Below are 23,293 nucleotides of genomic sequence, written 5' to 3' on the forward strand. Positions count from 1 at the left end.
ACACGAGATATACAGATATATACATATATTCGATTGGCTATCATGCTTCCAAATACGTACTACATACATCGATCACATACATGATTTTATTACCCCATAATATACATCGGTTAGTTTATCTTATGTTATTATACCTTTAACACTATACTATATATCACCTTGATCGCTTGATCGCTTGATATCAGTATATTAAATATATAACTGGATATATTTTGTTAGCTTTTATTTTGACTACGTATTATGTACATCACTACACAAGAGATATACATACATATATATAAATGTAAATTTCAAACTACGCACCATGTACATCACTGCATAATATATATATATACATATATATATATACCTATACATACATACACATATACACAAAATCGACTATCAAGTTTTAAATACGTACTATATACATCACATACGTACATGAGTATATTATCCTATAATATAATGCGACGTATTTCATCTACATACTTTGATGAGTTATTGATTAATTTGATTAGCTTACATTAATATAACTTCAACGTATAGTATATTATTACTTCAATTGTTTCAAATCAAGGTATTCAATATGTTTGGATAGATTTGCAAGTTTTTAACTACATCGTTCATCGATCACTACATCATATATATATATATATATATATATATATATACGTACGTTACATTATTATAACTTCAATAGTAGCATAATATTATTACCTCAACTGTATGATATAAACATATTCATTATACAGAGATTATGTTTAACGTAATTTAACGTATATACTACAACAAGTATTTATTTTATATATTGAAACATAAGTAAAAGATAAAAATTATGTTTAATGTAATTTATTTATTTTATTTGATATACTTCTTAGTATAATTTTTTTCACAAAATCTAAGTTTAATTGATTTTTATTATTATTATATCGATTATCGACTATGTGTGATCAGTGTAATTTAAAAAAATAATATATTTGATTTTACTATAATAATTAAATATATTTTTTTAATCAAAAGTGACCTCAAGTGATTGTTTTGCAATTATTTTTTACTAAAAAGCGACTACAAGTGGTCTCTTTTAATATATATATATATATATTAATAGAAAAGCGACCACAAGTAGTTGGTTTTATATAAATATTTTTATTTAATTTTTTAAAGAAAACCGACCACAAGTGGTCTCAATTTACTTTTTCACTTAACAGTGATCACTAGTGGTCAGTTTCTTAAATAATTTTATTTTTATTTTTTTTAATTCCAAAAGCAACCAATTGTGGTCGGTTTTATAAAATATTTTTAATTTAATTTTGAAAACAAAATCGACTAGAAGTGGTCGCTTTTTAAAAATAGTTTTTAATTAAATTTTTAAAATAAAAGCGACCACAAGTGGTCGCTTTTTAAAAAATTTTAAATAGAAAAGTGGCCACAGGTGGTCGCTTTTATATAAATATTTTTGTTTAATTTTTAAAGAAACCGACCACAAGTTGTCTCAATTTATTTTTTCATTTTTTTTTATCAAAAAGCGATCACTAGTGGTCGGTTTCTTAAATAATTTTATTTTTTATTTTTTTCAAAAACTAGCACAAGTGGTCGCTTTTTAATTTTGTTTTAAATAAATAATAATTAATATAAAAATTCTTGAAATGATTATTTTGGAATTTTAAAATATAAAAGCGACCACATGTGGTCGCTTTTTTTATATTTATTTTTTTTAAAAATTTAAAATAACCGATCACATGTAGTCGCTTTTATTACGGCCACAAGCTGTGGTCGGTTGTTTGTGGTTAGAAAAACTTTTTTTTTAGTAGTGTTTTTGTGTGCAAATTTACTTATTTTGGACACGAATTCAAATGCACGGGATTGAAATTGTGTTTGACTTAGGACGTTTTTGTTTGAAGTGTAATCTTGTAAATGATAAATATCCCAAAAATTTGTATGAAGTTTAATATGACTTGCCTAGATCAACTTCCAATATTTTTAACTAAATTATGATATTGAGGGAAACTTGGAATGTCTTGTTTTCTTCGCGAACTGAGATTGCTCTTCAGTTAGATCAGATTGAAGTCAAATTTTATGATAGTTCATGAAATTGAAAAAAATAAAAGAGCATTTGAAGTGGGAAAAAATAGTTTGAGAAAGTTGGTCAAACTAATATTTGTAAATATTAATTAAAATTTACTATTTTTAACTACGTACTGAACTAGTTGTTCATGTCGAACTTAGTAATTGAACATATTGAGATATGTGGTGATTTACGTAAAAATTTACCCGCACTCTAGCATATTTATACTAAATTAAATAATTTAAATTTAAGTATTTAAAAAAAAAAGAGTAAAAATTACATAATATTCACTTTGTTCATTTTTATTTGTTCAATATACTAAAAATAGTTGTTCAGTTTTACTTGTCCTGTTTGAAAAAATCAAAAGATAATTTACCATTTTTTGTCTATTTTATCTTTATTACTCCATTCGTTTGCTTTTACTTGTCACTAATTTCCTAATTGGATTTTTACTTTTACGTACTTATCATTTTTGACATATTAAGAAAAAATTTTATAGTGCTAAATGGCCACAAATATTTGACCACAAAAATAAAAGACTATATTATCCTTTTCAATTGTATTGGAAATAAGAAAGAAGAATATATTTAACTTTTAAAGTAAAATGATAAAAATGTCTAAAAGTTAACTAGTTCATAGTATGAACATAACTTTTGACCAAATTGTGGCCAAAAAAACTTTTTCTTATTTTTTTCTATTGTATTCTTAGCATTAATTATGTTACTCTTTTATTTTTATATTATCAAATCGAATATAAATAAGTAAAAATATCCTGAGGAATTACAAAAGAATATTTTCCTAGTAATTAATGCCAAATTTAATGCCTCACGCACTGAAGACAAGGGCTTTTATAGCCCAAAACCAAAACGAAGAGCAGCAAATACACACACCAAACAACAGAGGACAAGCGATGTTTGCAGTGTGCTAAATCTTACTAAATTGCATGCGTATTCTCGCACTCCCTTGTCTTGTTCTCTATAATTTCTGTTTTTTCTCTCAAATAAAATCTAGGATGGATACATCATAATTTGTAAATAAAATTTATTTAAATATTCAAATTAGAATACATTTTCATTAAATATTTAAACACATGATAAATATTTATGTTACACATTTTCAAAAGTTTCTGCACATATTCTCACACGTCATTACTTAGATAAATTAATCACATAATTTGTTTCTCTTTTAATAATGCACATTAATAAAATTAGAACATGTCTGAGGTTAGAGACTAATCCAAAATTTCTAAAAATTGATGTAACACAAAAACAAAAAAATAAAAAAAATAAATGAGATCTCTTGTCCTCTCAAAAAACTCACATTCAATGAAGTGCACTATTAAATATTCTTCTAGTATAGTTGCCGGAAGATAATATTATACTTTCCCTAGTTCAAAATAAATGAATTGTTGAGATATGATTTATCCCTTAAAAGAATTTTTTAAAATATAAATTTGTAGGTTATTTTTCACTGCTACCCTTTTAATTTATTCTTAAATTATTCTCCTAGAAAATGTAAAGTTTTTAACCTTATTAAATAAAAGGTTAAAATTGAAAGAAATTTCCAACATGTATCTTGAAGAATGAACTATTCATTTATTTTGGCATTAAAAATAGTTCAACAATTTATTTATTTTAGACTAGAAGGACTAATTTTAGAAATATATACATAAAATATCTTGTTTACAGAGAGGTCATAGATTCATGTGCCCCATTTTATATACCCTTTAAAATTCGCCCATGTCTAAGGTTTTACAATATCCGAACGAAAATGAATATAATTAAAGAAGATGATATATTTTAAGTGGTTAACAATATTTAGGTGTTCAAAATATACGCACAAACTTCCAAAGTTTTGAGTCAGAAGTGACTAAATGAAACAAATTTCTCTTGATAACTAATCGGAATTTTATCACCAGATGTGAATCGTTAAAAAATGGAAGTCAATCGTTCATCTTGGACAGCAGCCCAAGTGTATAATTGAACAAGTTGTAGCTTGAGGTTTAAATAATTTAAGTTTACTGCCAAATTGTTTATGGAGCGGTCAATCCATTAAACCTAAAATCTATAAAAGAGCAGTTCGATGTAGTAAAACTTTTACTGTGTAAAATTCAAAAAAAATTGAACCGAAAGAATTTATTATATGAAACCTAAAATTTATGTTTCTTTAAATTGTAGTAGGAGTATAATACAAATTAATTAACAAAAGAAGACTATATTGTGCATCACTTGTCTTCCTCCATCGAGCATACAAATTAAAGTACGTATATTTCTGTTTCTGTTCTCCTCCCAAAAGAAATTGGAGAGTTCAAAGGTCCTAGGAGCAGTGCCTGTTTTCGTCTTGTAGTTATTTGTCTTGGTATATACTTAATTGACTTTTTATTCTTTTAATGTTTTAGGTCCACAAAAATTACAACCCCCTTTGTTTATTAGTTAAATCGAAAACACTTTTTAGTAAACAAAGTTAGTATCATGAAAAGAGTAAATTCCCACTACTGTTACTTATGATTTTTTTAGGATAATAATATTATTAAATTCTATAATTATTTTAAAAAATAAAAAACTAATAGAAAAGTTAAAAACTTAACAGAATGACTCATTTGACTATATTTAACCCAACATGTAATTATTTATAACCCATAACTCATGACCCATTTAACCTCATGTCTCTGTGATCAGTTACAGACAGCGAAAAGAACACATAAGAGAAAAAGTAACTAATGTCAATTCAGTTGTCAAACATCCACAAATAAAGCTTCAACATACCTTAAGACACTGTTGTCTGTGCAGTCAAACCAAGAGATGTGGCAGGCAATCCCTCAATATCCTTCTTATCTGTTATTAATTTTTCGAACTTCTTGATGAAATATAAAACATTTTTCTCAAATTTCTGAGATAACTTTGCTAAATCCTGCAACATGACGTTAAAGTCAAATGCAAGACTTTGACTGAAAATATAGTTTCAGCGGCACAACAATGGTCTTGACTGTTTGCAAAAAGTTGAAATATTATTCTCAATGACTTTTAGTTCCAACATAATCATCTAGCTATTCGAACTTTGAAGTATATAAAAGAATGTGTATTCCTCCACTTTTCGTTGATGGAGCCAGAGGGACAATACAAAAGCTATAATACCAATTAAAAATTGACTCTACAGAGAGAAGAGAAAAAGTTATAAAATTAACATTTAAATTACTTATGATTGTTGTAGCATAAAGTTGATGTTAACAGAAAGAGAAATCGTTGGAAGAAGTTGCAACAAATTGTAAAGTTGAGTTGATTGAACGAAAAAGACAACATCTTTACACTCAGAGAGTAAAAGAAATTAAGATCCTGGTCCAAAAGGAGTAGACGAAGCTGAACTTCTTATAACTTTGGTGAACCAGAAATCACTACTGATGTAGCAGGAGATTTGCAACAAATAACTCAAATAGCAAGACAGGTATTCCCTTTTAACGCATTTCTTGTTGCACCAAATGATAAAGAAAACAACATTAGTTGAATACTCACTAATTTTAACTTGTCAATGTTCATAGCATGAGAAGATGGTGAAAATGTTTGAGATGTCTGATATCGAACCATGAACGTCAACTAATCCAGCATCACAAAGTGGCGATGTGGTGCTAAGAATGTCAGAAAAACTAGCATAAGACATCGATGAATCTGTGAGGCACATAATGGATCATGAGTTATGAATAATTAAGTGTTGGGTCAAATATAGTCAAATGGGTCATGCTGTTAAATTTTTAATTTTTCTGTTAATTTTTTATTTTTAAAATAATTATAGAGTTTAATGATCTTATTATCCCAAAAAAATTATAAGTGATATTAGTGATAAATTTCTAAAACTTTAGTGATATTTTAAGGAATTTACTCTAATGAAAAGAATAATATATGATTAGTGGACCATTACTAGAAATTGACGATAGTCAGCCATTGTGGATGATGTTTTAGAACTAGTGGTAGTGTCTCATGCGTGTGGCAAATAGAGGGTTGGATTTTCTTTTCTGGACTTTAATATCTTATAATCCAGCCATGTGTTCTAGTGAATTAGTAGTACTATACTATACTTTTTCACTGTGCTCTAGATTTACGTTTGACCTGATTTTTTGACCTAGCTACTACATGGAATATAATTTATTTATATATCATGTTTTTAGTTAATCCCATAAACTTAGGTTAATGGAAAGAAATAGAGGTGGGAATAGTTTGGGCCAACCAAAATTACAAATCGAAAGTCAAATTTTTTAATATCTGATTTGAATTTGTGGGACTATACTTTGTTTGTCACTGTAATTGTTATTTGGTTTACACATTTAAATTATGGATTGGATTTTGAATTTGATTTTAAAAATATAAATGAATTTTGGCTTGGATATCAGATTTAAGACTGTGGATTTTCAAATATCTGAAAATTCAATTTTTTTTTACTTTATATTCACCCCTACCTATATAGGTTTGTACCCTATGACCCTAACCATTATATTATTAAGTTAAGTTGCACTAACTTTTCACTATCGATGCAGCAATGTTGTCGAATTTTTCAAAATTATAGTACTTTTGGAGAATAGAATCGATAAACATTTTTAAAGAGTCCAAGAAATATAGTTATTAAGTCCAATATGAGTGGTAGAGTGACTCAATCTTTGTTAATTGTAGAGAGTTATACATTCTAAGAAAAACTACTTTTAGGGGAATTGATATTTCTTCTGTCCTAATTTATGTGATACTTTTTATTTTTTAAGAGTCAAATAGTAGAAGTTTGATCGTAAATTTGGACATAAAATTTTTATTTATTTATTTTTGAAATAAAATTTATGTATTTGGAAATTATTTGGAGTACTATAAATCATAATATTTGACATTTCAAAATATTAAAATATATATAAAAAAATTAAGATAAAAAATAAACTTATTTAAATCTCAAAATGCAAAAAAGGCCACATGAATTAAACGAAGGGAACAATTGTTCAAGCTTAAACCAATTGATCCAAAACCAAACTTAGAAAGTCCAATCCAGTCCAAGCTTCTTTGAAATGAATTTAAATTGTAAATTCTTCAATCCTAAAACCAAAATTTCAAACGATTTTCATATCCAATCCGGATCGGCCTAAAGGCCCATCCTATAAAGAAAACAACATCTCTTGAGGTAGTGATATGATTTGCGTACACTCTAACCTCCTCAGACCTCACTAGGTGGGAATACACTGAGTATGTTGTTGTTGTATTCCTTCAAGTTAAGCAATTGAATTTGAGAATACTAATAATACTGGGGCATTATTTTGGATAAAATATTGGTTATTTGAACTTAGTTGGTGGAAAATGTTTTTAGTAAAATTAAGTTGCAAGAAAAGAGTACACTACAGAACTGGATGTAGATATATTTTTTGTCCCGTCAAATTAAATAGGAATAATGCAAAAACATATACTATCAACTATTATTGTTTTGGCAAATTTCACATCTTAACAATTAGTTTTTTTTTTTTTTTAACTTGAACTTTCACCAACACGCTTCAATTATCAATTGTTCCTTCATGAATTATGACGGTAGTCCAAACGCAGGTCTGTGAAGAATTAATCACTCTTCGATCATACGGCAATATTTTCTTATTGACACCATTGGGACCTCAACATCGTGAATGCTTCTGCCAAAAAAATTTACTTTTAGCACTAGTAATAAGCAATTGCTTCAAAGCATTAACAAGTGACAACCCACAACCGAGTAAAAGGTAAAATAAACCTAGAATTGCACAATCAAAGACTCAACATATTATCATAAATTTTAAAGAATGTGCTCGAAGTCTTAAACAAATGAGGATTGGGTTCCCCAGGACTCTATAGAAAAGAAAAATAACAATAATAGAGTAATAAATTCAGAATCACAAAAAAAAGCTAATCATTTTGAAATAATAGTCCCCATCATCACTCATAACTCATCACCATCTACCCAAAATCATCATAATTCCATGTTCCTCTTTTCCTTAAAATAAAGCACCTTTCCGTTTGTTAAATTAATAATTTTCCGCAGACAAAATCATTACAGCTTCTACTGTAAAAACTTTTTAAAAAAAAATGATTGTTACTCATAGTACCGGTACTAGTATTATAATAATAACAACATGTTCAATATAATTTTACGATCTAAAATTTAAAAAGATAAAGTATAAACAAACTTTATTCCTACATAAAAAAAAAAGAGGAGTTGCTTTCTGTAGATCATCGATTTAAGAAAACCAGCGCATAAAAAAAGTCAAAAGATGAAAGCATAACAAAGCATTATGAACGATAACTACAAGATAGTAATTTGATGATAAAACTACAGTATCCTCTCCAAACCTCACTTCATAAGATTAAATTGATTAAATTATTGTTATTGCTACTCCATCTGTTTTAGTTTGTTTGTCTTACTTTAATTTTTAGTCTTTTTTTTTTTTTTAAATTCTCTTTTCTTGAACAACTTAGTAATTCTAACTTTCCGCTTGACATATTTAAGGTTATAATATTAAATGATATTGATACATTCTACATCATTAGCTTAAGATCATAAGATTTTCTTTTTTACTTTCTTAAATTCTATATCAAATCAAATCAGATAAACAGATTGAAACTAATATTTATTATTAGTTTTAGGGGGTATTTAACACTAGATGCATAATGCATAAACAAACATTTAAACTTAGTCTCAGCTGATAAGTAAGCACTTCAACTTTGAGAGTCCACATCTAAATACTTCAACTTGATCTTAATAACAATTAGACACTCTAACTCGTTCTCGCTATGTCTCATGGATACTCAATATTGAAGTAACATATAAATTTTGTGTAAATAATTATTTTGTAAGATGAAGTATTCAACTAACATAGTGAAAAGAAGTTGAGGTGTTTGTTTAGATACACATAATCAATTTTAGTGTTTAGTTATCTCTTGAGAACGAATTTAAATTTCTAGAGTTAATTCCTTATATCGTCATTGAACTATTGATAATATTCCCCTCAAAGTCACCTTAGTTTTTTTTTATGACAAAAATATCATTAAACTATTACTTTATCTCTTGTATAATCATTCTAACGTTTTAAGCTACTAAACGCGCTTAACTTTCTTAGCTAACATCTTAAATTCATTTTTAATGAAAAATTCTTTAAATTATACCACTCAATACATAACAAAATATGAATCTATAAAAAAGTAATAAAATCTATCAAAATAAAATATATTTTAAATAATGACAAATTATATATACTGAGATGTTAAAAAAATATTAGATTTTGTTTTTTTTTTTATTTTATTTTTAAACGGGCACTCTCTCCATTACATAGTATTTATCCATTTACCTTTGCGCGTCACATAAAAAATATAAATAAAAAAGATAATTTACTAATTTACCTTGTAATATTTGTTAATATACTCTAGTCTTAATCAATACTAAAATTAATAATACAAGATTTTTTTTGAAACTTTATAATATTTATACTTTTAAAATAAATTAATTATAAGAATAAATAAATAAATAATTTTTTCTTAATTTTGTATATTGACGAATAACTTAAAATATATGAGTAAAAAGATTAGCTAATATTTTGTGTCTAAACAAGTAGACATTTCAATATACATAATTGTCTTTATTTAAAATCTATTTTATTTTGATGGATTTCATTACTTTTATACTAGACCAATTTTTAGTTTTTTTTTTAGTGTAAAAGATAGTTCATTCTCATTCATTAATGATTTAGGGAGGAAATAAAGTTACACTCCTTCCAGCTTAAGGAGTCAAAAATAGATTGTTAAGGGTCACATCCCGGCCAAGTAAGTTAATAGCAGCGTTTTTAATTCTGCGATGAGCAAGCGTTCCGCTAGAATCCGATTGTACATAAGCAGATACAAAAGAGGGAATTTGCCAGAACAGTTGTGGTGATTCCATGACTTGGCTTTTAGCTCCTTTCTTCGCTAGTATGTCCGCCACTATATTTTGCTCTCTGGAGATCTTGATTGGCATTGCGACCTGCGTTTCTTCCATTAGAGACCTGCACTCAACAATCAAATTATGGTAAGAAGGGTGATCATTAGAAAACATCGTTAATATGGCACTAGAGTCAGTTTCAATGATAAAAAGAGTGAGGTTATTGGCTTTAGCAATGACTAGACCGTGGCGTAAAGCTGATAGCTCTGCCATGGTAGGAGTGATATGGGAGAGATGCATGTTAAAGCCTAAAATCCAATGGCTATTATGGTCTCTAAAGATGCCCTCTATTCCCCCTTTGCCAGGGTTGGCAAGGGTTAAACCATCAATGTTAAACTTTAACTGGCCATTGATAGGAGGGTTCCATTTAGTGCTAATAGTGGTGAAGGTTACTAAACTCAGTGGCAAGAGTTATGGCCATAACTGTAAAGATATGGTTGCATTTGTTGTTGAAATTATTGTCATTTCTACACAGCCAAATGACTCAAAGGCAATGAGGAAAAAGGGTATACCATGGGAGCCAATTATTGAAAGGTTTACCTTTGAGGTTTTACCAGATGATATCCCAATTAGATGCAGACATGTTCATCCAAAGCAGGGTCGGCTTGAACTGGGTATATGGAGTAGGTTTTGCCAAAAGATGACAGCATTGTTGCACTGGAAAAAAAATGTGATTTATGATTTATTCCTGGTGGTGACATGTTTGCCATTGGGATTCAATGGAAATGCCAATGTGGTTGAGGTATGCATTAGTGGGAACTCTGTTACAAAGGAGGAGCCAAAGAAAGGTTTTGATTTTATTAGGGGTATGGGCTTTCCAAGCCAGCTTGTAATTTATTTGGACTGGGATGCTATCTCCAGAGTTGCTCAGGAGAGTATACATAATCTCAGTGCTAAAAATAACATTACTGGTTAGGGCCCAGAAGGGCTTGTCCTCTTCTGTGGAATTCTGAGAAAGTAAAGTACTTTTGATGACATCTTTTAAGTGCATGGGTAACTCAAAAGATAGGTTACTGAAATCTTGGTTACCATTTTGATGGATGTTCTGGATGGAAATGATGTTGAGAGGTCCATGGATAAGGCTGCTAATGGTGCCTAGGTGGGGCATCCAATTGTCTAAGAGGAACCTAACTCTACTGTCGTTGTTAACTCTCTAACTTATGCCACTAGAGCAATATGCCCATCCCCTAATAATATTTTTTCCAAGTTCTAGAGCCAGGGATATTATTGTTCCTACTGTATTTAGACAACATAATTCTACCCCATAGACTAGTGGGTTGGGAGTAGAGCCTCCAGGCCAGGCTATCATGCATGGCTTTATTACTGGTTTCACTCTTGTGGAGCCCAAGGCCACCACTATCTTTTGGGCTAGTAAGAGTGTCCCAATTGATGAGATAAAGTTTTTTGTTCTCAACACTGCTTCCCCAAACAAAATTCCTTTGAGTTTTATCAATGAGTTCATGGATTTTGCTTGGAATTTTAATATATTGCATGATGTGGGTAGGAATACTCCGGAGTGTGGACTTGGTGAGAACAGTTCTACCAGCCATGTTGAAGAATTTAGTCTTTGATCCAGCCAATCTTTGTTACATGTTATCCAGAATGAACTAATAGTCACTATTCTTGAGTTTACTATAGAAAATGGGGTATCCAAGGTACTTGCCAAAAGTTTGGCTTACTTGGATATTTATGGTTTGAGTGCACAGATCAGCATTTTGAGAGGTGCAGTTTTTAGAGAAAAGAACTTTGGATTTTGCATTATTGATGGTTTGGCCAGAGAGCAAGCTAAATGTCCTCAGAATATTGACAATGGTGAGGCATTTGCTATGAGTAGATTTTGCTAGGAGTGTGAGGTCATCAGCAAAAAAGAGGTGGGAAAGTTTGGGGCCTCCATTGGTAATACTGATGGGACCCCAATTCTTAGCACTAACCTCAGAGTCAATGCCCCTTGAAAGGCTCTCCATGCAAAGGATAAAGAGATAGGGGGACATAGGATCACCCAGTTTAATATCCCTTTACGGCTTGAAGAAATTGGTCTTAGCACCATTGACTAGGACTGAAATGAATGAGGTAGTGACACAAGACATGATCATCTTGGTGAGGTTTTCAGGGAAGTCAAAGAATAGCAGGGTATCCTTGATGAAGGATCATTCAATTTTGTCAAAACCCTTCTCCAATTCACTTTTCAATATCATATTGAAGTGTTTTTCTTTCATTTTACTGAAATGGGTAATGTACTCCTGTATAATAATGACATAGTTAGAGGCTCTTTTATTGGATAAGAAGCTCCTGGCTAGGCCCTATGATGGTAGGGAGGTAAGGCTTGATCCCATTGACAATGATTTTGGTCAAACACTTGTAAGTAGTATTGCAGAGTCCAATGAGCCTAAAGTTTCTAAGATTTGTGGCCATATTGCATTTAGGAATGAGGCAGATGAGGGTAGTATTGTATTCCTCAGGCATGAAATAAGTGGAGAAGGCTTGCCTACAGAAGTTCATAGTTTTTTTCTTTCACAATGTTCTAAGACTTCCGGTAAAAGAGTGGATGAATTACATTAGGGCCTGGGACCTTCAGAGGTTTGAAGAATTTGAGGGTCATCAAGACTTCTGAGTCTCTAAGTGGGGAATCCAGTAGTTGCTTAGCTTCCCTGGAGAGAATATTGAGCTGGGAGGTGTTGGTAGGGATAAAGTAACTATTAGGGATGCGTAGGTGGCTGGAGGTAAATAGAGTCCTAAAATAATTAAAAATAAGAGCGTGAATGTCAGTTTCCTCATCCATGTGGTTACCCACATCATCTCTGAGCTCTGAGATTCTATTCTTTCTCCTCCTAGTAATGGTAGAGGAGTGGAAGAAAGAGGTATTGGCATCTTCGTCTGCCAACCAAGAAATTCTGGATTCAATTTTTCAAAAATCCTCCTCACATTTGAGCATGACATCATAGTAACATATCAACTCATTTTCTAGACTTTGGACGTAGGAGCTGGTGTAGTAATGGGGAGATTTTTGGATGCCATCCAGTCTAGCTAGACTTGTTCTAATCCTTTTGAAAAGATTACCAAAAACATATTTATTTCAGTTGGCCTCACTTTGAAATTGAGAGATGGATTGCTGAAGGGAAGAGAGTCCAGCAAAACATCTTTCAACTAATCCATGGAAAGTTTGGTTGTTACACCACATGAGTTCAAATCTAAAGGGTTTGTTGGCCTGTCTTTCAGTCTTTTTGGAAAGAGATAAGAGAAAGAGGCAATGATTAGATTTAGTCCTAGGAAGATGGGTGACCAAGGTATCAGGGTAGTGGTTTACCCATTGGTTATTAGCAACAAATCTATCCAGTCTTTCTTGGATAAAACTTTCTCTATTTTGATACCTTTTATTGGTCCAGGTGTATTTACAGCCCTTATAGCCAAGGTCCACTATGTTACAGTGGTTCAGACAGTTCTAAAATTTATTAGCTCTAGTATTGTTGATAGGGGCTCCCCCGATCTTTTCATTGGCCCTCAAAATTTTATCAAAATCCCCTCCCATGAGCCAATCCCCATTTAGAGTATTAGCAATTTTGCGTAACTCTTCCCAAAATATTAAACACATATTGGGGTTAGGAATAGCATAAATTTTGAAGAAAAGAAACGGATGGAGATCTTTACTAACCTTAATGGTAGCATAAACGCCCTAGGGTAAAGAGGAGAAGTGCTGAAGATGGAGTAAATCCCCTTTCCACATTACAACTATACCTCATTTTCTTTCCACAGCACTTGACTCCAAGTAAGCATCAAAGTAGAGGGTTTCAGTGAGGTGTTTATGGTCAACCATTTTAGTTTCCAACAAGGCAATCATGGCAGGGTTGTGGGACCTGATTAGGGCATCATATTGACGCTTGAAGGAAACACTGTTGGCTCTCCTAGTATTCCAGATGATAAACTTCATAAGATCAATTGTGCATAGAGGGAGGTGGGTCATTGGTTGCTTCCACTTATTTTGCGAGGGTTGCTTCCTTAAATTCACTTGATGGATCAGTGATAGTACAGAAGGAACTTGCTCCGAAGCATTCCTCAGGGTCAAGCTGAGAGTCTTTATTGTAAGAATAAAGGGTGCAATAATAGCTGTGTTGGAGGGCTCGTTGAACTCGCTATAAATTGATTTGTCTGGAGTGAGGTTTTCTACCCCGAGTTCCCCAAGATCCTCCAAGAGCTGCACTATTTCTCCATTGGATTGCTTTAGTTCGTCTAGCACTGAGGTGATCATTTCTCTTGGGTTTGCGCCCGACAGTGGAGGTTTGGAATAGGGGGGCTGAGTTGGGTTCCCCCATTGGATTCCAAGGTACAAAGTTTAATGTTTTCGCCTCGGAGAGGTAGGGGATTGTTGGGTAAAAAAGAAGGCTTTGAACATGTGGTTCATGAGCGAGTTCATCTCGCCGATGTTCATCATATTCAGGGTTTCCAATCTCTGAGCTTGCAACAGAGTTTGACACCATACTTGGTATCCCAGCCCCTCCGCTATTTGGTCTACTCCTTCTTTCACTATTTGCGCCATCCAAGCTAGATCTTGGATGGAGAGGACTATTGGCACAGTATGTTATGTTCTTCTCCGCTAATGCTAATTTCGCCTACGATATTAGTGTCCGGTTGGATGGGTACGGTGCAGTCTTGAAGAAGAGAGGTTCCTTCAGGAACGGAGGATTGTTGTTGGGAGGAGGGTTTGCCATTGTTGGTTGAAGGAGCTAAAATATGCCCTTTTGGGAGTTTAAGGGCTTCAAAAGGGCGAGAGGATTGGGGGAGGAGTTAATTGACATAACTGCATTGGTCATGTCAATCGTCCTAAGGTGATGATTATCCCTAGTGGCGATGGAATTAATCCTTCCAGAATACGCAGAGGTAGAGACGTTCATGGGGTTTCCCCCAGGGGTGGGGTAACGGACCCCGTTGGGTCTCTCAAGCATTAAAGAGGTAGAGATAGAGTTAATAAGGGGAGAGTGATTGGGAACTAAATTCCCATTTGGGAATTCCAGGGCTGACTTTAGGCAAGTCAGAAGTGTCAGTTTTACCAGAGAAAGGTGAGCCCTATTGTCCCACTACAGTTTTTTTTTTTTTTGATTATTTTTTAATTCTTTTCTGGAACTTTGCTCAAGTTTTTCTTGGATCGTTTCAATTTTATCAAAGCTGAAATTATTAGCAATGGCTATGAAAGAGTTGGAGTGCAAAAACTTACCTGAACTCACATCATATATTTTTACTTGGGTTTGGTCCCCTTTCGCTGATTCTTTACCTGTGCTGATGGGAGGCTTTGTGGTGTCTTTCTTCTTGGGGACTGTGACTGTTTTCCATTCCTCTGTTGTGGGGAGTGGCTTGCTGCTAGAGAGAGTCATTTCATCCTGATCATCAGCAGCTTTGGAGGGTTGCGTGGGGCAGGTGTGTTGAGTATGGCCAAGTCTTCCGCATCCCGTGCATAAGACACCTCCCCTTCATAAATCATACTTTGTCTGTGTGTATCCACATTGACAAAGGTCTTGACGGGTTCATCTAAGGGCACCTGGATGTATATTCTAGCATACCTGCCTCTTAGAGTTGTTGAAGTACATGTATCGATTTTTAACAGAGTGCCTAGTTTGTTTCCAATTCTTTCTAAGATATTCTTGTCATAGAATTCCGTTGGGAAGTGAGGCAGTCTGATCCAGATTGCAGTATGTGACTGGGTGGCTTCCTCCAAAATGAAGTTCAGTTCCCAATGCCTGACTGAGAGGAAACTTCTTGTAACAAACCACGAGCCACCGTGGAGGGCTTTCTGCATATTTTCTGGATTGGTGAACTTGGCAATATAGAAATCGTCTCCCAAGTCTATTAAGGTTAGTGGTTCTGTTGGTTTCCACATCTCCACTAATTTAGTCCTCAAATAATTATGAGTGAGTCTTTTTTTGAATAGTTTCACGATTATTGAGAAGCGTCAAGGTGTATGGATTCTTTCTTTGTCTTCTGCGCTCAGTAATACTGTGCCCCCTATTTCTAGTGGCATTAGGGGTGCCTTTCCGTTATCGCACTTCAGGTATTGTCCGTTTAAGGAATCTTCTTTGCTTTGTAGGGCTGCCTTGAAGGTTATCCCCAGCTTCGTCGGTTCCAGATCAGCTGTGTGAGGTGGGTCGTTTGTTTCCATAAGGTCCGGTGGGTCTGGTAGCGTTGGTGGGTCGGCGGTTGAAGGTATGGCATGGGGGTCAGCCATGTTTGATAAGTAAAAATGTGAAAGTTGTTTGATATTTAATAAATTTAGGGAAAAGACATCGTTTCCACCCAAACTATACCCGAAAAGTCGAAGCCACACCTAAACTATACTAACTATAAAAAAATGAAACTATTTACACCCTGTCAGGCTAACACCACTTACATGTGGTGTAGTATTTTACATGCGCTGTCGCGTCAGCACCACGTCAATAAAAAGTATCACTTTTTTATAGTTAAGGTGTGTAATAGGTCACTTATATAGTTTAGGTGTAGATTCAACTCTTCGACTATAGTTTGGGGTGGAGACGATGACTTTTCCCTCAATGTTTTTAGCCGTTTACTTTTGTTATTTAATAGGCTGGACGCGCCTAAAATAAGTGTAACACACGCACATTAGAATGGGGGTTGAGGGGAGGTAATAATATCACTTTTTTATAGTTAAGGTGTGTAATAGGTCATTAGTATAAGTTAGGTGTGGCTTAGACTTTTCGGGTATAGTTTAGGGTGAAAACGATGCCTTTTTCCAAATTTATAATTAAAATTGAATTGAAAATGTTAGTTAAGCAAATTAAGTGAGTTTAGTAGTTTAAAATATGAGAATGATAATATAAGAGATAAAGTAATAATTCAATGCCATTTTTATTATGAAAAAATAAAATTGACTTTGGTGAGATATTTTAAATAATTTAATGACAATATAAGAAATTAATTGTGAATTCCTATTATGCCTTATGACACTATTAAATGTACAGCTTGTACTCATACATCCCCCAAATTTTCACTCACAGCACCCATCTGAACACCATTCAAAACAATTCCCGTGAAAAGCCCAACACACTGACAACTCTCTTTAACACCTCTCCATTTTCTCCTCTTTCTTTGTGTACTACACTTTCTGCATCACTCTCTTTTTCCTCCATTAAATTGCCTCAAAAACCTTCTCCAAATTGTTACTAACTACTATTCTCTTTTCTTTCTTTGCTCCCCACCACTTTGAATTCAGCACTAAGTTTCATTATGGGAATTGTCTCTATGTTTTGTGCGTTTTTCTTCATTGTTGGAAGTGTAATCTTTCAGCTTTCTCATAGTGCAACTGTAGCAGTTGATGGAGTTTCTGAGTGGAAAAATCCAACAGTTCAAATTGGTGATTCCATTAGTAAGTAGTCTTCTTGATTGCTTTTCACTTGACCAAAATTTTTACTTGCATTTACCTTTGGAGTCTTTGTTTCTGTTTTTGGTTTTTTCAGTTTTCAAGCACAAGTATGAGTACAATCTGTACATTTTCCAGAACCAGAATGCCTTCAATGTCTGCAATTTCACTCAAGCTACACTTCTTACTAAATCTGATTCCAAGTCCTATACTGTAAGTTTCTCTTTCTGTTTCTGTTCCCTCTCATTTGGCCATAGATTTTAAAGTTGAAACTTCAAATTTGAAAATTTAAAGTTGTATTTGAACATACATTATAGTTGAAGACAAATTTACAAAAATTACTTCAAAATCTACAACCAAACTCTAACTTCATGTATGTGTTTTAAAGTCTCAACTTTTTGAAAATGCCACTAATTTCTTCGACATACCCAAATTCAAATTTAAAAATGAAAAAGGTGTTAGAAAATTCTCTCATTTTCAGCATAATTTCAAGAATCAAGCATGAATTTACTGTGTGTAAGCTTGTAAGGCAAAGTCTGAAATTTCTTGTAAATGACTTCAATTTCTTCCAAATTTTCAAGATTCACAGCTAAAATTCAAAAGGGTGTTTAAAAAGATTTGATCTTTCTAATTTTTTTTGCAGTGGCACCCATCAAGGCCAGGGATGTTTTACTTCTCATTCAACAATGGAACCAATGCAGCATGTCTAAAGAACCAAAAGCTAGCAATTAAGGTATCATTTTCAGCTCCGGCACCAACTCCTGCCACCTCGCCGGTGGGAGCTCCACCGGTGATATCCGGTGGTATTGTGTCATCTTCTCCGGCATACCCATGGCCATTTCAGCCACGAGAAAGTACTTCCCCTAGCCCTGCACCGAGTGCTGTTCTGCCTGCAAATGGGCCAATGGTGCCGGAAAAAGGAGGTGATATTCCGTTTATTAATAGTAATCCGGCAGTTCCCTTGCCTACTGGTGAAGTAGATTCTGCTACTATCCGCCCTTTGCCAACTTCTGCTTCTGCTCACCATACAATTATTCAGGTGATTCATCTAATTAATCACATAAATACCTCTATTTGTTCTTGTTGTTTGACTAAGAGTGATGTGTAATACTCTGGCAAATTTATGTCACACTAAAATTACTACTACCTTGGTTTCTGAATAAGCGATCTTTTTAACTAAATTACTACTACCTTGTTTCTAAATAAGCGGTCTTTTTAACTTTGAAACACTCTAAGGTGGCATTTGGTTTGCGGTTTGGATGTAAATAATTCGAGGATAAATATTTATTTCACTTGATTGGTTATCAATATCTGAGATAACTTATTTCGGGATTAATAATTAATCTCGAAATAAATTATTCATAGATATGGTGGGATTATTATCCCATATTAAGTTATCCTTTGGATAAAATTAGAATAAGACACAATTGCCCTCAATTATATATATATATATATATATATGTATATGTATGTATGTATATATGTATTACTTTACTTTTTTAATAAACTATAAAGTATTTTTATAAAATTATGGACAAGTTATTAAAGTATGTTGATATTTCCTTTCTAACTTAATACATGCTTAAGTATTAAATAAAAAAATATTTTTACATTTAGCTAAAAATATTTGAAAATTTAATTTTTTAAAAAATATAATTTGACTCTCCAAATACTAATGATACTAAATAATAAAAAATAAGAGTAATTCTTTTTCACATTTTTTTATGATGAATTTTTTTAACAAAAAATGAGATTATCAATATTTTATGAAATTTAGAGAAAAATAAGTAATTTAACAAGAAATATTAGAGATTCATACACATTTAAGAAATATTTTATTTATGAATATATTATACGTTAAATTTATTTGAATAATTATTATGTTTATTTATATATTTTAATTTCTCTAAAAAATAATAAAAATGTCGACTCCATTGTTGAATTACATATTTTAAATTAAATATTTTTTTAATCACTTAAAAATTGATATTTTATATATCTATTAAAATGAATTTTAATATTCTATATTATATGAGTGGTATTTATTTAAATGAAGTGACATAAATAACAAATCATCTTTTACTTTAAAAAACTTAAGTTGAAATTTTTTATTTCAAACTAAATAAGATGTAGTAAGATTTTTTTTAAACACACATGGCATAATCATGGGAGGCACACACAAAAAAATTAAAACTAAATAAGATGAAAGTTTTATTTTAAAATACACATGATATAATTATGGAAATGCACACACACAAAAAATTAAGCTAAATAAGATAAAAGTTTTATTTTTAAGAATAAATATTTAAAGCTTGAAAAGAAATATATATATATATATATATATATATATATATATATATATTAATTTAATTTATTCCTAGAAATTATACCATGCATATTACTTTGAATACAACAAACCAAACATTCAATAAAAAATAATCCCAGCATAACTAATCCCAGTATAACTTATTCATCACAACTTATCCCAACATAACTAATCCCGGTATAACTTGTTTTCAAAGTTATCCCAGCATAACTAAGGGGGTCGTTTGGTAGAATGTATTAGAAAGTTAATGCATGCATTAGTTTAATGTGTATTAGTAGTACCTTGTTTGGTATATTTTTTTTATCTTATGTATAATTAATGCTTGCATTAGATATACTCTCTGTTGTATATTGAGGTGTGTATTACTAATACATCAAAATCCATGGCATTAGTAATGCAATGAATCTAATGCATGCATTAACATGCTTAAAGATACTATTATCTCTCAAAAAAAATTTCGCATCCTTTTAAACATATATATTGAAGGTATTATGTAATTTTTTTTTTTTTGAAATTATGTAATTCATGTTATTTTTAATACATCGAACCAAACACTGCATAAGAAAAATACAAGCATAACTAATGCAAGTATAGCTAATACAAACATTGTTAATACATGCATTACTAATACACCATAATTTATATTATTCTTATACACTCTACCAAACGACCCCTAAGAAACTATTTAGTTCTTGTAGATAAAGTGTGTTCTTACATGCTCTAAATAAATATCTTTAAAAAAATTTAAATTCTTTTAATTATTTTTTCATTTAAAAATAGTTAATCTTCTTTTTAAAAGTATTTGTTTCAATTCAGTTACTATTTATGAAATTAAGAGAACTTTATTATGTTGTTCCAATACCATCTCTATCATTCAGTGACTAAACAAAGTATATATACTCAAATTTATATTTTCAACACATAATTAACAAAATTAATTTGATAAAATAAACATCTAATAAATATTTTCTTAAAGACAACATCAAATTAACAAGAATCAACTATTTTAAAACGAAGGAAGTAGTTTCTTGGTCATACATACTCATTTAAAGCAGGATAAAATTGAAAGGACATCATCCTCTTTCCTATGTGATACGGTTTGATTAAAAGTATTGTTCAATACTTTTTCTGCCAAATTTATATGATGCTGTTTGACTTGAGTCACGAAATTTAAGGAAAAAAGAAAAAGATTTGAAATGTGCAGCTTAAAATAAACCTTATATGTACAGTTGTAAATCATTTATTAAGAAAAAAGAAATTTTAAAGTTAATATATTTTTTATTGTAAAATTGTGATAATTTTTTTGAAATAGACTAAAAAAATGTCAAATAAATTAGTACAAGTGATTTAATAGGATCCTAAATAGTTTAATGGATTTTAAAATTCTTGATATAAGATCAAGAATTTGGTTAAGCTGTATATAAGTATGAGTTTTCATGTCAAAAAAGTAAAAGGTAAAAAAGAAAGCAAAAGGAATAGTGGTAAAGTTGGTTTGGGATTTTTAGGGAAGAAAGTGCTTACTTTATTTGATTTTTGCGGTCCAAATATATACACATTAAAACAGGAAATTTTAGACCTTCTTCCGTCTTTTATTTTCTTTATTTCCTATTTTTATTTTTATTTTTATTTAGGAAACTACTTCATATTTTCTGGTGTTAGAGACATTTAAACGATTATAGAATTTTTACTTGTGGAGCTCAAAGTAGTATTCAATAGTTTTTGCTTAAGAAGAGACAAAAAACCTTGTACATGGTAGTACCAATATTTTTCTCAAGAAATAAATAAATAATTCCATAGAATATTAGTTGGCTGCTGATAAGTAAGTTGGACTATCTTGATAAGTGTTACTGGGCTTGTGATAATATTATGGTAGTATAGAAATGTTTGTATGTGAATATTCTAGTCTACCAATTAAAAGATATATGACAAATTTAGATAATTACTTTACCCTTAATGGACAATGTATGTACTTTTCCCTATTATTAGTACATCTCTGATTCCTGATTATTGACCTATAGGCTATATTCCACAACGTTTAAGATATAGTCACGATAGTAATCAGTTGTTTTAAATCCTAAATCTACTCAAGAATATAACTAACGTTTGGTGTTTCTGTCTTATACAAATAAGTTGTTATTAAAATATATACTATACAATATCTGGTCAATCGCAAAAATATTTTCGCTATCCTTATGAGATAGAGGTAAGGTCGCCTATACTCTACCATTTCTACACTCTGCTCGCGAGGTTATATTGAATATGTTACTGTTGTATCCTACTCCCTCCGTTTAAAAAAGAATAATCTGCTTTTCTTTTTAATCCGTTTAAAAAAGAATAACCTCTTTTTTTTTTGCAATACTTTAATTTCAACTTTGCACATAGTAGAACCACAACATTAAAGAGTATTTTGGTACATTTGACACAACTTTCATTTAAGGCCACAAGATTCAAAAGTCTTCTTTATTTTCTTAAACTTTGTGTCAAGTCAAAATAGGTCATTCTTTTTTAAAAGGAGTATAAAATAGCTCAATGGGGACAGAAATTAAGCCATTTCGGGGAAACAAAGGAGAAAAGATCATTTTTGGAGAAATATATTAATCGTTTTATCAAACAAAAGTAGAGAAGGATCAATTAGATATTGATTAATAGCAAGGAAAGTGAGATCAAGTGATAACTTTTTCCCAACAAAGTGAGTTTGGATGCTGATGATGGTGCTGTTGATTAGATTCATTATTAATTCTAATTATATTCCTCATTGATACTTTTAAGTACTTAATTAATTTGATTGTTTTCTGATTTGGGGCTTGTAATTTTTGTAAATGCAGGAGGTAGGGTTTTCAGCAATTCAAACAGCTGTGTGCTTTGCAATATTATTAATTCTACTTTAGACAATGCAAAAGGAGAGACATGTAAAAAGAGAGATTCCACTCTTGGGATGCAGTATTTTTTTGAATCTAAAGTAGCACTGAAAGGGGTTGATTATCATCATCATTAATAGTAGTAGCAATAGAGTAGTAACATATCATGTGTAATATTGCTATCCTTTGATCCTACTTTAGTACTTATGATTTATTAGCTTTTTCTTCTTTTAGTTTTAGTTTTGGCACCTTAGCATTTTACTCCTTTTTGTTTTTGTTATCAAATATTATATTCCCGTCTCAAATTATTATTATTTGTCATGATTAAAGATAGTTATTTTAGATGCTCAAAATAAAATTAATAATTTTTTGCTATTCTACTCAGGGGTCGTTTGGTTTGAAAATTCTTATCCCGGGATTATCCGGGATAACTTCTCCCACCATGTATATGGGATAAGTTATCCCATCACTAAGGAGAAAATGGTGGGATAAGTTAGCCCGGATTGGATTAATCCCTCCAACCAAACAAAGGAAAATATGTTCTTTTATTTTATCCCGAGATAATTAGTTATCCCGGTATAATAATTTCCAAACCAAACGATCCCTTAGTACTAATTGTTCTTAAGACTACAAACAAGATATAATATTCAGGAGGTTGGAGACTAAATGCCCAAATGTTCAACTCTTCAGGATTTAATGTATAATAACCAAATTAAAAAGTCCATGGCATCTGTTTTTTTAAGTAC

At 31.4% G+C, this 23,293-nt stretch overlaps 1 protein-coding gene across 1 annotated transcript; it reads left to right on the forward strand.

Annotated features, from left to right (window-relative positions):
* The first annotated feature begins 16,978 nt into the window (after positions 1-16,978).
* On the forward strand, positions 16,979-22,865 carry LOC107869600 (early nodulin-like protein 3). The gene is made up of 4 exons (XM_016716106.2): positions 16,979-17,369; positions 17,461-17,576; positions 18,007-18,402; positions 22,515-22,865. The coding sequence occupies exons 1-4, from the start codon at positions 17,231-17,233 to the stop codon at positions 22,575-22,577; spliced, it is 714 nt and encodes a 237-aa protein (XP_016571592.1). The 5' UTR covers positions 16,979-17,230; the 3' UTR covers positions 22,578-22,865.
* The last annotated feature ends 428 nt before the right edge of the window (positions 22,866-23,293 follow it).

The sequence above is a fragment of the Capsicum annuum genome, chromosome 4 (genome assembly GCF_002878395.1).
Source record: "Capsicum annuum cultivar UCD-10X-F1 chromosome 4, UCD10Xv1.1, whole genome shotgun sequence".
In the NCBI taxonomy this organism is placed as follows: Eukaryota; Viridiplantae; Streptophyta; class Magnoliopsida; order Solanales; family Solanaceae; genus Capsicum; species Capsicum annuum.